Source organism: Aulonocara stuartgranti, assembly GCF_965226115.1.
Source record: "Aulonocara stuartgranti genome assembly, chromosome: 11".
In the NCBI taxonomy this organism is placed as follows: domain Eukaryota; kingdom Metazoa; phylum Chordata; class Actinopteri; order Cichliformes; family Cichlidae; genus Aulonocara; species Aulonocara stuartgranti.
The window spans coordinates 26,456,752-26,469,818 of NC_138947.1; the positions used below are offsets into that span (position 1 = coordinate 26,456,752).

At 38.6% G+C, this 13,067-nt stretch overlaps 2 protein-coding genes across 2 annotated transcripts; both read right to left on the bottom strand.

Moving 5' to 3' along the window:
* Nucleotides 1-19: 19 nt before the first annotated feature.
* On the bottom strand, nt 20-3,130 carry hint3 (histidine triad nucleotide binding protein 3). The gene is made up of 5 exons (XM_082552289.1): nt 2,879-3,130; nt 2,299-2,416; nt 2,054-2,123; nt 1,599-1,725; nt 20-1,288 (listed from the first exon to the last, which is right to left on the bottom strand). Exons 1-5 carry the CDS (start codon nt 3,017-3,019, stop codon nt 1,241-1,243), a joined length of 504 nt encoding a protein of 167 aa, XP_082408415.1. The 5' UTR covers nt 3,020-3,130; the 3' UTR covers nt 20-1,240.
* Nucleotides 3,131-7,518: 4,388 nt separating this feature from the next.
* Nucleotides 7,519-10,038, bottom strand: LOC309716886 (TLD domain-containing protein 2-like). Its single transcript, XM_082550975.1, has 6 exons — nt 9,898-10,038; nt 9,492-9,644; nt 9,040-9,192; nt 8,833-8,928; nt 8,632-8,705; nt 7,519-8,544 (listed from the first exon to the last, which is right to left on the bottom strand). The coding sequence occupies exons 1-6, from the start codon at nt 10,030-10,032 to the stop codon at nt 8,406-8,408; spliced, it is 750 nt and encodes a 249-aa protein (XP_082407101.1). The 5' UTR covers nt 10,033-10,038; the 3' UTR covers nt 7,519-8,405.
* Nucleotides 10,039-13,067: the final 3,029 nt, after the last annotated feature.

The following is a 13,067-nucleotide window of genomic DNA, read 5'->3' on the forward strand; positions in this document are numbered from 1 at the left end:
CTGAGATACTACAAAGGCACTGAGAAGCAACAGAATACTGTTTATTCTAAATTAAAGCCATTCTTAAAGTGCATACCTTTTGTACAGTACATTTTGTTGTTGTTGGTTTTATTCCAATTACCACTGCAAAGTATAACATAATTTCACAGCACATACTTTCATTCATCTTTCCACATGACATTGAAACCCCCCCCCCCCCCCCCCAATTGTACTTCACTGCTTGATGAGGTCATTGATAACAAAATAAATTAACATTACTATCAGCATCAGAGGATTACTGAGTGGTTTTCACAAATTGCAAGCTTGATGTAAGAACTCATAGCCAAGATTATCAGTTTATATATGATTGATATCAATAATGCAAACTTTCGGGGGGGGTGGGGGTTTCTGCAGTTTCATGTTATAGAGCAGACATACAAGGCATGAAAGCAGCTGTGCAAGACAGGAAATCAAACGGCCTGTGAGAAATCTGAAATCCCAGAACACTCAGTATACAGTGGGTTTTACACTGTATCTTCTGTGCTCTCTCTGTGTCAGTGTGTACAGGGCACTCTAAGTAGCCCATAATGCCTCACAGAAAGTAGCACACTACCGCTGGCCATTACCCACATTGTATAATATCTTGCACTGTGTCAAAGGGAAATTTACAGTCAGTTTAAAAGAAAGAGAGAAAGACGTTTCAGTAATTTGCTGAGATATGCTTGGTATAATATGGACTTATCACAAACATTCATGTCAGTATTTATATTTAGCCAACAATCTAGTACCTTTAATGCAAAAACAAGTAGTGTCCCAAGTGTGTTTGTCTAACTGAGCTCACTATACAGAAATCTAAGAAGGAAGAAGGAAGCAAAGCGTACTGAAGTGTTTCTGTAACAGGATGATAATGAACACACTGTTCTATTTTATAGGAATTCAAAGTTGATTGCTCATTGGTCCCTAAAAGCAATACAATTTTATTAGAGCAGATTTAAATAAATTTACCTATCTTGTCAAAACTCCAGTGTTCCTTACAGCACTTGTTAGGGATTTTAAAAGAGGCTTTAAGGCTTTATGTCTCATACTACTTAGGATATAAAATCTCACGCAGGTATAGCACCTGTTTAAAATACAGTCATTAGTTGTAGACAAACAGTCAGCAAAGTAGTTTCCAGTATGATATCTGCAAGACGCCTGATCTGCAAGTCACCTCAGTGCAGTCAGTCACATATGGCAAGATCCAATGATCCAGATCCAGTGATCAGTTTGTCTCGCCTTTAGAGTTGAGAAGATCAATCAGCTGGTCTGCCTGCAAAACATTAACAAAGGCAGACAGAACAGAAGTCAGACTGTCAGCAATCTTTCTGGGTGAACTAAGATGATGCCACTAGGAGTTACTGAACTGAATATATTAATGTGTTGACAATGCAAATCTAGAGGGCAGTTCACTGATGCAATCAAGTTACTTAAAACCAGGTTTACACAGCAATGTCCTTATACAGAACAAGTTAGAGACTGACACTGGTCTACATTTTTTCATTTGAAATTTCCATTACCACACAAAAAGTTTAAATAAAGTTTCTACACAGTAACTTGTAGTACTGAAGTACAGGGCTTACTGTGATGAACCAGTAGGAGTTGAGTCTGTAGAAGAGACGTGACATAAAGCCCATTTGACTAGCAGGTGCCAGGACGTGAAGGTGGAGGTGTGTGACAGAACAGAATGGAGGCCAGTGGAAACCAAATCTGCAGACAAAGAAAAGGGTTTAGAAATACTACTTATTTTTTAGTTTTTTTAAACTCATTTTATCTGATATAACAACAAAGCAAACTGTAACTAAGGTTAAGCTAGTCATCAGCAATTAAACTGCATTACAAATGATCTACTATAATTCTGACTAGATTAAGTGCTTGTTCTATTGGTAACTAAAAAACAAAACTGACCGCAAAACGGTGAATATTTGGTGGTCTGGCAACAAAAGATAACTGACTAAAACTGTCTGAAGGTCATACATTCATAACCCACTAATGTAAATTACCATAGAGAGCTGTGAAGTACCAAAATGAAACCCACCTGACATCACTGAGGTCCGTTATGTTGTTTTTTTCCAGGATTTCCTTCCCTTTGTCGACCATCCGCTTCACTGGACATAAACAATAGAAAAAGATGATCCATTTCAAACATTTACAGTTACTTTTTAAAAAATACTTTCCAACCATCCATAGCATTAGTCAGTAATATGTCAGCAATATTGTCTGAGGTGATATAAAATGAAAATCCATGAGCATTACTTAAAAAGTATGCAGTTTAAACTTTACCCAAGGGTACGTGCTCTTTAGTGAGGGATTTACAGTTTCCTACATGTTTGGTTGGGACAACAAGGTAGTGATGGGGGGCTCCAGGTTTGATGTCCCTGAAACATGAGATCTCTTCATCCTGCAGTAATAACACAACATAACACACACACACACACACACACATTTACACTTTAAACGTGAACGACATTACAGAATGCCTCTAGCATTGGTGCCAAATGCAATTAGTATACTGAATATAATGTAATTTATTGGAGTCTGATTTATATATATATGTATATGTATAAATATATGCTTATTATTCTCTGTATTTTTAATATGAACTTATGCTACGGTTTAACCAACCAGCCTTCGGTATCTGTCGGGGGTGAGCCACACCTTTCAACACAGTAAATCAATAACTCTACAGCTATCGGACTAACTAGCTACAATACCACTCAATTACACTCGTATACAGTGAAATTAAACGTTTCTGAATGACTAGTTTTAGAGCTTTTACTACTTGTAAACGCAGGTATTGACAATTAAAGTGTCTTAGGCTAGCTAGCAACGCATTCGTAATTATTTATTACAGTTTTCTTACACAGTGAAGAAGCTCTGTGCCCATTTCATTGTTTACAATCCTGCAGAAAATACATTTCTTATCATATCCTTCGGCTGGCACATTGCTGCTGCTTTTGGAAATATCAACCCGAGCAGGTTGTGTATCCTGGATTTCGGCCATTGTGCTGTACGGAGCTGTCAACAATCAGGCATGCTGAGTCGATCCAAGAGAACATCGAACGCATCAAGCTCGATCGCTCGTCGATCCTTATTGCAGATGTCAGGGAACAGAATTGTCAGAAGAGGGCGACATATTTTCAGTTTTCTCTGGTGACCGAATCTGTCGCACACTAACAATTGTGTCAAACGCACCTTTGATGTTCTCTGATGAAAACAGAAGGGCCCTCATATGTAACTTTTTATATAAGTTGTATTTTCAGCATTCTCTGGATGGTTGTCTCACAGAAATAAATAAATAAATAAATAAATAAATAAATAAATAAATAATAAAAATAAACCCAACACTTACTGTCAGAGAACAAAACCAGTCAGTTATCTTACTATATGATCCAAATAGAAGGGGGTAACTAAGTAAATGGTAAATGGCCTGTATTTATATAGCGCTTTTCTAGTCCCTAAGGACCCCAAAGCGCTTTACATATCCAGTCATCCACCCATTCACGCACACATTCACTAAGCATTAATTTGCTCAGGCTAGAGAATATTAAAGTGGAAGTGTTGCATTAAAGACTCTGAGGTCTAAAGTCAACAGCACAAAGCTTAACTGAGATAGACGTTAAGTGATGCTATATTGTTAGTCAAGGCTGCAGTGAAACTGCTCCACTTTGTAACTTAAACAAAACTAACCACCTACCAACCCGCCCCTGCATTTACTCATGTGGTTAGCCGTGGTTTTCCCTTACTGTTGGTCTTTCTTAGTTCCTTTCCCCTGTGACACATGCAATGGGTACATATACGTTATGGTCTGTTGTTAGGTGTTTGCAAACAAGTGCGCCTCCTCTGCATTAAACTATGCTGCAAGGCTAAAGACTGTAGTTCAAGGTGTTCAAGGTGATATGAGATGGATTTCTTGAGCAGTCAGGCAAAAATGTGAAAAAAAGTTTTTCTTTGGACTAAATCACATAGTGAGCTGTAGCTTGCCATGATATTATTATACACCGATCAGGCTTAATATCATAACAGATGCATAATGTTGATCATCTCCTCATCACAGCACCTGTTAGTGGGTGGGATATATTACATCCATACTGGCAATGGAAGAAGATGACCTGGTGTTTCTCTTTTCTTTCACAGTGTTGAGCAATGTACTGCTGGGAAAACTTAGTCCATGTGAATGTTACTTTGACACGTACCACCTATTTAATCATTGTTGCAGACCCTTTCCTGGAAATAACATTCCCTGATTGCTGTGGCCTCTTTCAGCAGGGCCTTCCCACAATCTGCCACAAAGCAGAAATGGTTCAAGAATGGTTTGAAGAGCACAACTGGTGGTGGTCAGAGGGCCCGGTGGCGCCAGTATCCGGCAGCCTCGCCTCTGTCAGTGTGCCCCAGGGCGGCTGTGGCTACAATGTAGCTTGCCATCACCAGTGTGTGAATGGGTGGATGATTGTGTAAAGCGCTTTGGGGTCCTTAGGACCAAGTAAAGCGCTATACAAATACAGACCTTTTACCATTTGACTTGGCCCCCCAAATCCCCCAGATCTCAATCCACTTGCTAGACAACTCGTTCTGCTCCATGGAGGCCCCACCTCATAGCTGACTTCAGTTGACATCTTGGCACAGGTGCTACTCTGGCTGTGATTTCTGGTTGCGGGGGGTCTTGAAAGCCTGTTTGGGCTGGGCTTGATGTATTCTGTGCAACACAATAACAAATTAAAATCATTAGTCATTACTGTATGTACCTTTTAATCATGGCTTCTCATCACAATGCTTTTGTTTAGTTTCTTTGGAACAGAAGCGGCTGATGATTGTAGCGTGGTGATCAGCACAGGTTCTGGGCTCAAAGCCAGGCTCGGGCCTCTCTGTGTGTGTTCTCTGTTTAGTGAATTTAAACTGGCTGTAAGTGTGAATTGTTGTCTATCTCAATGTGTTAGCCCTGCGACAGACTGACAATTATTAGTTATTATGATTTTGTATTTTCGGAGTACTTTTTCTTAATTTCGTACTGACATTTTTTTTAGTTCATTTTATTTTCAGTTAATTTCCAGGGATAGATATTCTAGTTTGAACTGTACTTTTTATTGCTTAAAAATGTTTAGGTTTTTTTAAGTTTTTTTTTTTAGTTTTTATTAGTTTCAGTACCAGTTTTAGTTTATTCTTGTTTTCTTTTTTCAAATATTACGATATGGAAGTTTTATGTCAGAGGAAAAATTTGGTCAAACAAGTACAGGTATTACAAAAAAACACATGCTTCTTTAAAACAGTTGACTCACAGGCTTGTAGAGATCCTGACTCACAATAATCAAGCCTAGCAGTGCCTCATCAGGCAAGTTGGAAATGCATTTTACTAAATTAACAGATTATAAAATTAAGGATATTTCCCTTATACTTTTATTTTAGTCAGTTTTCAAAGTCCTACGGAGCCCCCCAGGGCTAAGTTTTAGCCGCATTCTTCAGAGGCTGCCAGCTCGAAGCCGACCGGGAGGTCGAGGCACGATGTGCCGGGAAAGTGGTGTTCCTCCCGGCTGTAGTAGGTCTCAACCTCCCGTTAGCTTCGAGATAGTGGGTGTCAGATCTCCAAAAACGTCGGAGCACTTTTGCAAATATGTGATGTCTTGTTAACCGAGCAGGTATCTGACGTTTACACAACTACATTCACGCCTCAAAATATCTTAAAAGTGTATTTTGTGACCCAGAAAGAGCAATATTACAACTAAGTAGCTGCCGCCATTGTTGGAATTCAACTTTTGCGAGATCTCGCAAAAGTTTTGCGAGATCCCGAGTTTGTTTTGCGACTAAAAATTAAGACGGACTTTTGCGAGATCTCGCAAAAGTCCGTCTTAATTTTTTTTTCTCCCATGTCCCCTGCGGGGCTCCGTAAAGTCCACAGTTTTTTACAGTTTGTTTTTTTTTTTTCAAAAATGTAGAGTGTAGGCCATTGAACCATTTTCCTTCCTGGATGGATTCTCTGTTTAAATATCTGAAGTGCGTTCTTTCGGTATTTACAGCAGGTAAAATAAATATTGAACATGTCAACAGTTTTCTAAGTAAATATGTTTCTTAGAATTTTATTGACATGAAATTCTAACCAGATGTTGGCAACTACGTGAACATACGTATCAGCACACAACACTGGCATGCTTCATATAACTTAACGGAAGGATGAATGAAAAAATGTATCTGCTGCCAGGATGATGATGATGATGAAAGAAGGGTGGACGTTTCGTCAAGACTGATGATCCCGAACACAGAGCCAAGGAGGTTTCAGAGGAATAAAATAAAGCTGGTAAAATAATCCAGCCAATCAGCTGACCTAAATCCAAATGAAATTCTACTGAAAGAACTAAAGGTCAGAGTTCACAGAAGGGGTCCACTGAACCATCAAGACTGTTTGTGTGGAAGAATGGGACAAAATCACACCTCGGCAATGTATGTGACTAGTTTCTCTTTATATAGGATTCATTTTTAAGCTGTAGTCACCAACAAGGCTTTTGCACAAAGGCTTTTGAATAGATTTTTGAAAGTGTGTTCAATACTTTTCCCCATTATTACACATAACGTGTGGATTGGATGGGTTTTGTGTGAATAGCACCTTTACAAATATATTAAATGAGAAAATTGGTGATATGTTCAATACTTTTTTACTTGTTTACACATTTTATCTCAGTGATATGGTGAAAGTTGCTACAGCGAAACATGAAAGCAACTGTAAGAAGGAAGAAAAAACTTTAATGTAGTTCTTCAAAAGAAAGAACAATTAACAAAGGAACAGAGGCAATATCAGACTATCAGTAACATGATATTTTGATGTTATTCGTAACAACTGCTGACTACAGCGACAGTATCAACAGGAAACTTTTTCACAAGAAAAAAGTAGCAGCACCTACACTGCCTGGCAGTCATATACAAACTTTTACTATTTCCTGAAAGTGTATTTAAATAAACAAATAACCAACAACTAGGCAATGTATGTGACATTTTATTCAAAGTGTTTTTCTCTCCAAACAGACAGGCTGGCATTTCACTTACACAAAGCAGAACTTATATTTTACAGTTAAGGTCCCTTCTTCCTCCAGCAGCATGTCTAGCAAACAATCAGCTTTTGTAGTGAAATGTTGCCCTTAAATTATTTCCAGCGCTCCTATTTTGATCCTCACTTACATGGAAAATGTTCAAACCAGCTCAGATCAGCGGTTTTTGTTCATACCAGTGTTACAGTATTTCACAATTAAATAGTTAATAGAATATGAAGACACACTGAATTTAAACACGGATATAAACTTTAAAAAATCATTTTAAAATTGTCATTTTATAAAAATACTTTGATGTAAAAATAAAATAAAAACAGACTCTTTCTTGAATCCCATTACAGTAGCTGCCCCGTCAGCAGGCTTCAAACTGTACAAGAGGAACTCTGAACCATGTGCAGAGACGACAGCAGACGCTTCTTATTAAATACCTTGCTGATGTAACATGCAGTAAAAAATGACATCTACTCAGTTTCAACAGGAAACATAAACCTTTAATGGGATTTCACAAAAAACAGTGGTAGTGCCAGCACTGCCTGACAGTCATAGAAAAACTTTAACCATTTCCTGAACTGTGTATTTAAAAAGACAGAAAATAAACAACTGGGCATGTGTGTGTATTTGATGTTTTCATAAGTACTTTTCTCTCCAAATAGACAAGCTGGTGCTTAATTTTAAAAAAAAAAAGAATTTTTCATTTTACACTTCAGTTGACTTCTTCCTCAAGCAGCACATCCAGCTTATCCAGCAGCTGTTGTAGTGCAATGTTGTTCAACTTTACTAGTTTGGTCCTTACTAGCAGCCACAGATTTGACTGGGAAACATTAAAACCAGTTAAAATTGTTTGTCCTAACAGTGTTATACCGATTTTAACAATAACTGGTTAATATAATTAACCAGTTATTGTTAACACACACTCACTTAACCAAAGATGCAAACTGTAAAAAAACACATTATTTTATAAATATGCATTGATACAAAAATAAAATAAAAATAAATGTTTTCTTGAACCCTGAATATCATTACAGTAGCTGTAGACTTATCATTCAATGCTGTTTTTTAAAATCTGCAAATGCTCCATCTGCACATCTGAGTGACTAAACGGCACACACGCCTCGCATTGATGTAAAAATAAAATAAAAACAGACTCTTTCTTGAATCCCATTACAGTGGCTTCCCCGTCAGCAGGCTTCAAACTGTACAAGAGGAACTCTGAACCATGTGCAGAGACGACAGCAGATGCTCCATCAGGATACGTACAGTAGTGGCTAAACGGCCCACACGTCTTGAAGTCTGGGAGCTCCACACAGAACAACAGATCCTGCTTTATTTTTAGCTCGGCTTTTTAGATGTTCACAGTCAATTCTGCACAGTCCAGACCTCCAGGTCTTGTACAATAAAGTCCTCATTTGTGGAGAGAGGTGCATTGTGAAAAGTCGGACTGGAAAAGCTTGAACCACGGTACAGATCAGCATCCAGCCACAGGGCAAAGCCACTCCTAAAGACAGAGAGAACAATAGAACTTTAATATCAGATCTTTGAAAACTCACTGATAGGAAAATAAATAAATAACTGTATAACTTACCCTCCTCCACCGAGCTGCAATGAATCCCAGTTTCCACTCACAAAGTACGAGTTCACCCCACTCCACTTGTATACCTAGATAACAAACACATAAAAACATCTTAAACTCTGTGCAGATTTCTACAATAAGTGAAATAATTTCATGAAAAATCATCCTGTAAATAGACTAGAGTCAAAACATTAATAAAAGTTCAACTCTTACCTGGAAGTCGGGATTGAAGCTGAACAAGAAGGTTTCTCCAGTACCGTAGCAGTATTTACTGACTCTGAATGGATCTGAAGAAAAAGCCCCAAACACCTGAAAATACACCAAGACACCAGTTTGTTAAAGGAGATGCTGGTAATGGAGGAATCCGTCTCATTTTCTTGGTACAGAAAAGTGCTGGAGACTAAAGAGCAGGATACAAACCTTTTTGTGCATGTCTTTGACCACCAGCAGCACAGGGCTGTCCACCTCAGCCATGTTCCTGTACAGAGTCTTCAGGCTGCTCCCATGGACGGCTGTGCTGTAGACCAGCTGCCATTGATAACCCCGGGTCCTTGCTGGCATGTGAACAGCAAGCTGTTTGACAAAGAGTTGCTCATCAGATCCTGTCCTGACAAGACTAATGCGTCACTCCATCTAAAATCAACACTGTTCTTCTGCTTGACTGTCTACAATTTGCACAACTTCCAGGCAATGCTGCCGCTTATGTCATAAATAATGACTGTTGTGAAACTGGAGATGGTGAAGCAGAAAATTTTCTGAACAATTGGACGATTTGAGAGGAATTGCCCTAATCACAATTTTCTCAGTTCTTCAGGAGAAAAACCATTGATAGCTGTGATCCACACACATATATATAAATGAGTGTTATTTACTTTTTCTAGGTGATAGTCATCTAGCAGATGACTCTGGTCAGTGAGGACAGGAAGATCATCATCAACTTCCAGCAGGTACTCGGGCTCTTCTACCTCGGAGGCGTCTGAGCTGCACAGACTCTGGCAGCGTTTGGACTCTTTCACTGTGATGATCTGAAGGAGGCAAGCAGAAAAAGTGTCATCATGTTACACTGCTATCCACTGCTCTCCTTTTATTTGTTATTTGGGAAGTTTTTACTGCATTACATATATAAGTTTAATGGCCTTAAGTACAAAGGTTGCAAATCATTTAAACCACAAAACCAGAACTATTGAATGGCAACAAAACTGCAATGCATGGTGACAGAACACATTTGAACCTCCACAGAACCTCCTAACACGAATACATTCAGCAGAGTAATCTTACCTCAACATAAGGCTCCATACAGTCACTGGCGATGTAAAGCACCTTAATATTTTCTGCCAGCCGCTTCATAGCTCCTGATTTCCCTGTCAAGCGCTGCTCTCTGCTGTACCACATGTCTGCTAACCAAACTGCCATGAAGGCAGTTCTTATATACACTGGGTTACTTTCTCTTTCTGTCTGCAGGCTTATTGGTCAGACATTTGAGTAGATGTCTGCTGATTGGTCAGCTCTGACAGTGAATAGTTTCTTTTCTCACTAAACAGGAAAGTGAGGTCTGGTTCTGGGATGTAGAGGGAAAGAGGATGTCCATATATAGACCCTACACCCTCAGGGATAACCACCAAGCTCTGTGATTGCACTTACTGTAAGTCACTAAGGAGGGCTTGCTGTGTAAAAATGCCTGAGTGTAAGAGAGCTTGAGAATATCAACTTTGGAAGACCTTTGTTAATTATTTCCACATTTAGTGGAGCAGGTTGGTGCAAATCTTACTTCCTAGCTTTTAAAGGTGGGGTTGAAAGGCTTGTTGAGGAGCTTGTTGATTGTTGCAACGTGGTGTTCCACAACCAGTATTTTGCTCTGATTTTCTTTTTAATGATATGATGTGGTTTGCACTTCTTCTTCTTGCTGTAGCTTCAGGTCTCTGGTTACCACTGCACAAAGATAATGTAGAGGTGGTCAACTTTGCATTGCCAAAGGTTCAAAAGTCACTTAGACAGACTCAAAAGTAATTGTACAAATGAACGTCACACTGAATCTAATTATTTTTTTTATAAATACTTGGATGAAAATCCTTTACAGTCAATAACTGCCTAATTGTTATGAGTCTTTGATTCAGTGTTTTTCTCTGTTCAAGTTTTGGTTTCAGTATATATATAGTCTTAGTTTCTTTAGTGTTTCTATTTTCTTTGTCTATTTTCCTTTTTATAATTAGCCTCAAGCTCTTTGTTCCTGCTTATAATTTTGTTTACATTTTGTATTTTATGCCTCCCTTGTGTTTCTCCTTCAGTGTCTTTTCTGTTATTTTAAGATAATCTAAGTATTGTATTTCAAAGAAACATGTTGCATTATTGTTTTGTTTTGTTTTTCAAAATTGTCATTCTTCTGTCTCTTGAGGTGAACATTAGGTCTTGTCTTATCACAGAATGATATGCTGGCTGAGTCAGGTAGAAGGAATTTTACTCAGAAATGTGGAAGTGGACTCATACTTAGAGCTGCCAGGAGATGAGGTGGAGGAGGGCCAGATATCAAAGAAAGAAGGTGAGAGTTCAGATGAAGGACACACCAGGTTTTGAGCAGCCTGATCAGAGTCAAAATGATGACGCCCGAAGTCCATTATGGACAAGAAGTAGGGCTGTGAAGTTGTGGGATTTGGTTTCTCAGCTATCATACTGGACACCAGCCTGTGAGGGGAAAAGGAGATCTCCTATCCATGGCAGCCTGCAACATGCATTCTGTTTTAGAGTTCTGACTTTTGAAGGGGCTCTATTCTCCTCCCCCCATCAAGAGATCATTTGTTACTTCGATGGACTGCTTGTCCTGTTTTTATGTTTCATCCTAGAAAATTATCAACGCAATTTCATTATAGCTGAAAGAAAAGTGATAAAGACAGGAGACGTCTAGATTTACATAAATTGCATAAATCAACTGGATAAAAAACGAATCAAACTGTGTGTATTCAACTAAAAAGCTTTCTTTATCTCCTTCGAGATGATATTGTAATGGCTACAATCTTGTGTCTCCTATATTAGACAGTTCCTCTTCTTATGGATGTTAGGCGCTGTCACACTGTCTCTGCTCAGGGTCCTCAAAAGCTGTCCTCCTCTGAGAAAGCTCAGAGGTGTGACCATCCTCCACCTCATCCTCTGACAGCATTAAAAGGTACTAGGTTGTTGAGTCACGTTGTTCGTTTTTCATTTCTGACACTTGTGTTACACAACTATCCAAGCACTATTCCCATTATTTATCCTAATTACTACATTTCAAACAGTATTAATCAACATGTGATTATGAAAGAATAAAAAAATAAACAAAACAAGTGATACGAGCTTCATCAATATAATTGTAGATAATATTTGACCTAAATACATGGCTCTTGTGATTCAATCATGTAGGTTAAATGCTTATCACAGTGATTCCATTATACACTCCAGTGTAGGCATATATGGTGTATACGAGTATATATGATTACATAGTATATATGTGAGTATATGTCCAGTGTATACAGGTATATATGTCGCAAAAAAATCCACAACAAAATCCAGCTGTCGACTACAAAGGGCACTCAAAGGTTTTGGAAAGGGGAAAATTACTGTGTATTTTGTTAGGGTTGAAAATGATTTTAAAAAGCAGTTTTCATTTTTTTGTGTACACAAGGCAGTGTTTTCATAAATGTGTCTTTAGGGTCAAAAGCTTCGTCTAGCGTTATGAGTTGGCTGACATATTGGGGGTTGACACAGTAGTGTAGAGGAATTTGCAGCATGCTTACATATCACACTTGGGCCATTCTCTGGGCCAACGGAGTCCAAACGAATGTCCTGAACTAGATATTAGAATCAGTAATATTAAATAATAAAGGCTGGGCAGGGAGAGCCTTTATTATGCCTGTCTTTTTGATTCCAGGAAAAAGGAGCAGATAGAAGGCTGACAAGAAGCGGACGTGAACAGAGAGGATTTGTAAGGAAACAGCATGACTGCCACGTTGCTTCTGGAAGAAGATAGCCATAATAATCATTTGCTATTGTCGCAGTACAAAAACTGCAATGAGGGTCATGCTTTGTGTGAAGACAGATGGTTGATTTCACACAGAGGTCCAGCACTGAAACTTGCAATTTCAACTGCCAAAGCAAATTAAATCTTTTAAACGACAGATATTTCTCCAGTACTTCCTTCTGAAAAAATTTGTACATGACAAACTGGTGACCCCAACCTGATTTTTTCAGTTGGAAAGGAGAAAAAGACAACTGGGAAGGCTACTGATGGAGTTGCTGTCAGACGCCAGAACTAAAGAGACACCTGATTCCGGTCACTGTCACAGAAGGCCTTCAAAGAAACGGCAAGCAGAGCCTGTTTCTATCGAAATCTGCAAAATTGCATACATACCAAATTTAAATGTGAGCGGTGAGTGGTCAAAGTTCTCTCAGTCAAAATGATAAAGTGTTTATATGATATG

Bases quoted from the DNA above. Each gene is read 5' to 3' on its own strand.
- LOC309716886 (XM_082550975.1), bottom strand. From the start codon at position 10,032: ATGGCAGTTTGGTTAGCAGACATGTGGTACAGCAGAGAGCAGCGCTTG. The intron at 9,645-9,897 runs GTAAGATTACTC...TGCCTCCTTCAG, and splicing joins GTATGGAGCCTTATGTTGAG to ATCATCACAGTGAAAGAGTC. The intron at 8,706-8,832 runs GTAAGAGTTGAA...TTTGTTATCTAG, and splicing joins GCTTCAATCCCGACTTCCAG to GTATACAAGTGGAGTGGGGT.
- hint3 (XM_082552289.1), bottom strand. From the start codon at position 3,019: ATGGCCGAAATCCAGGATACACAACCTGCTCGGGTTGATATTTCCAAA. The intron at 2,417-2,878 runs GTAAGAAAACTG...TTATTACTGCAG, and splicing joins GCACAGAGCTTCTTCACTGT to GATGAAGAGATCTCATGTTT. The intron at 2,124-2,298 runs GTAAAGTTTAAA...GTTTATGTCCAG, and splicing joins TAAAGAGCACGTACCCTTGG to TGAAGCGGATGGTCGACAAA.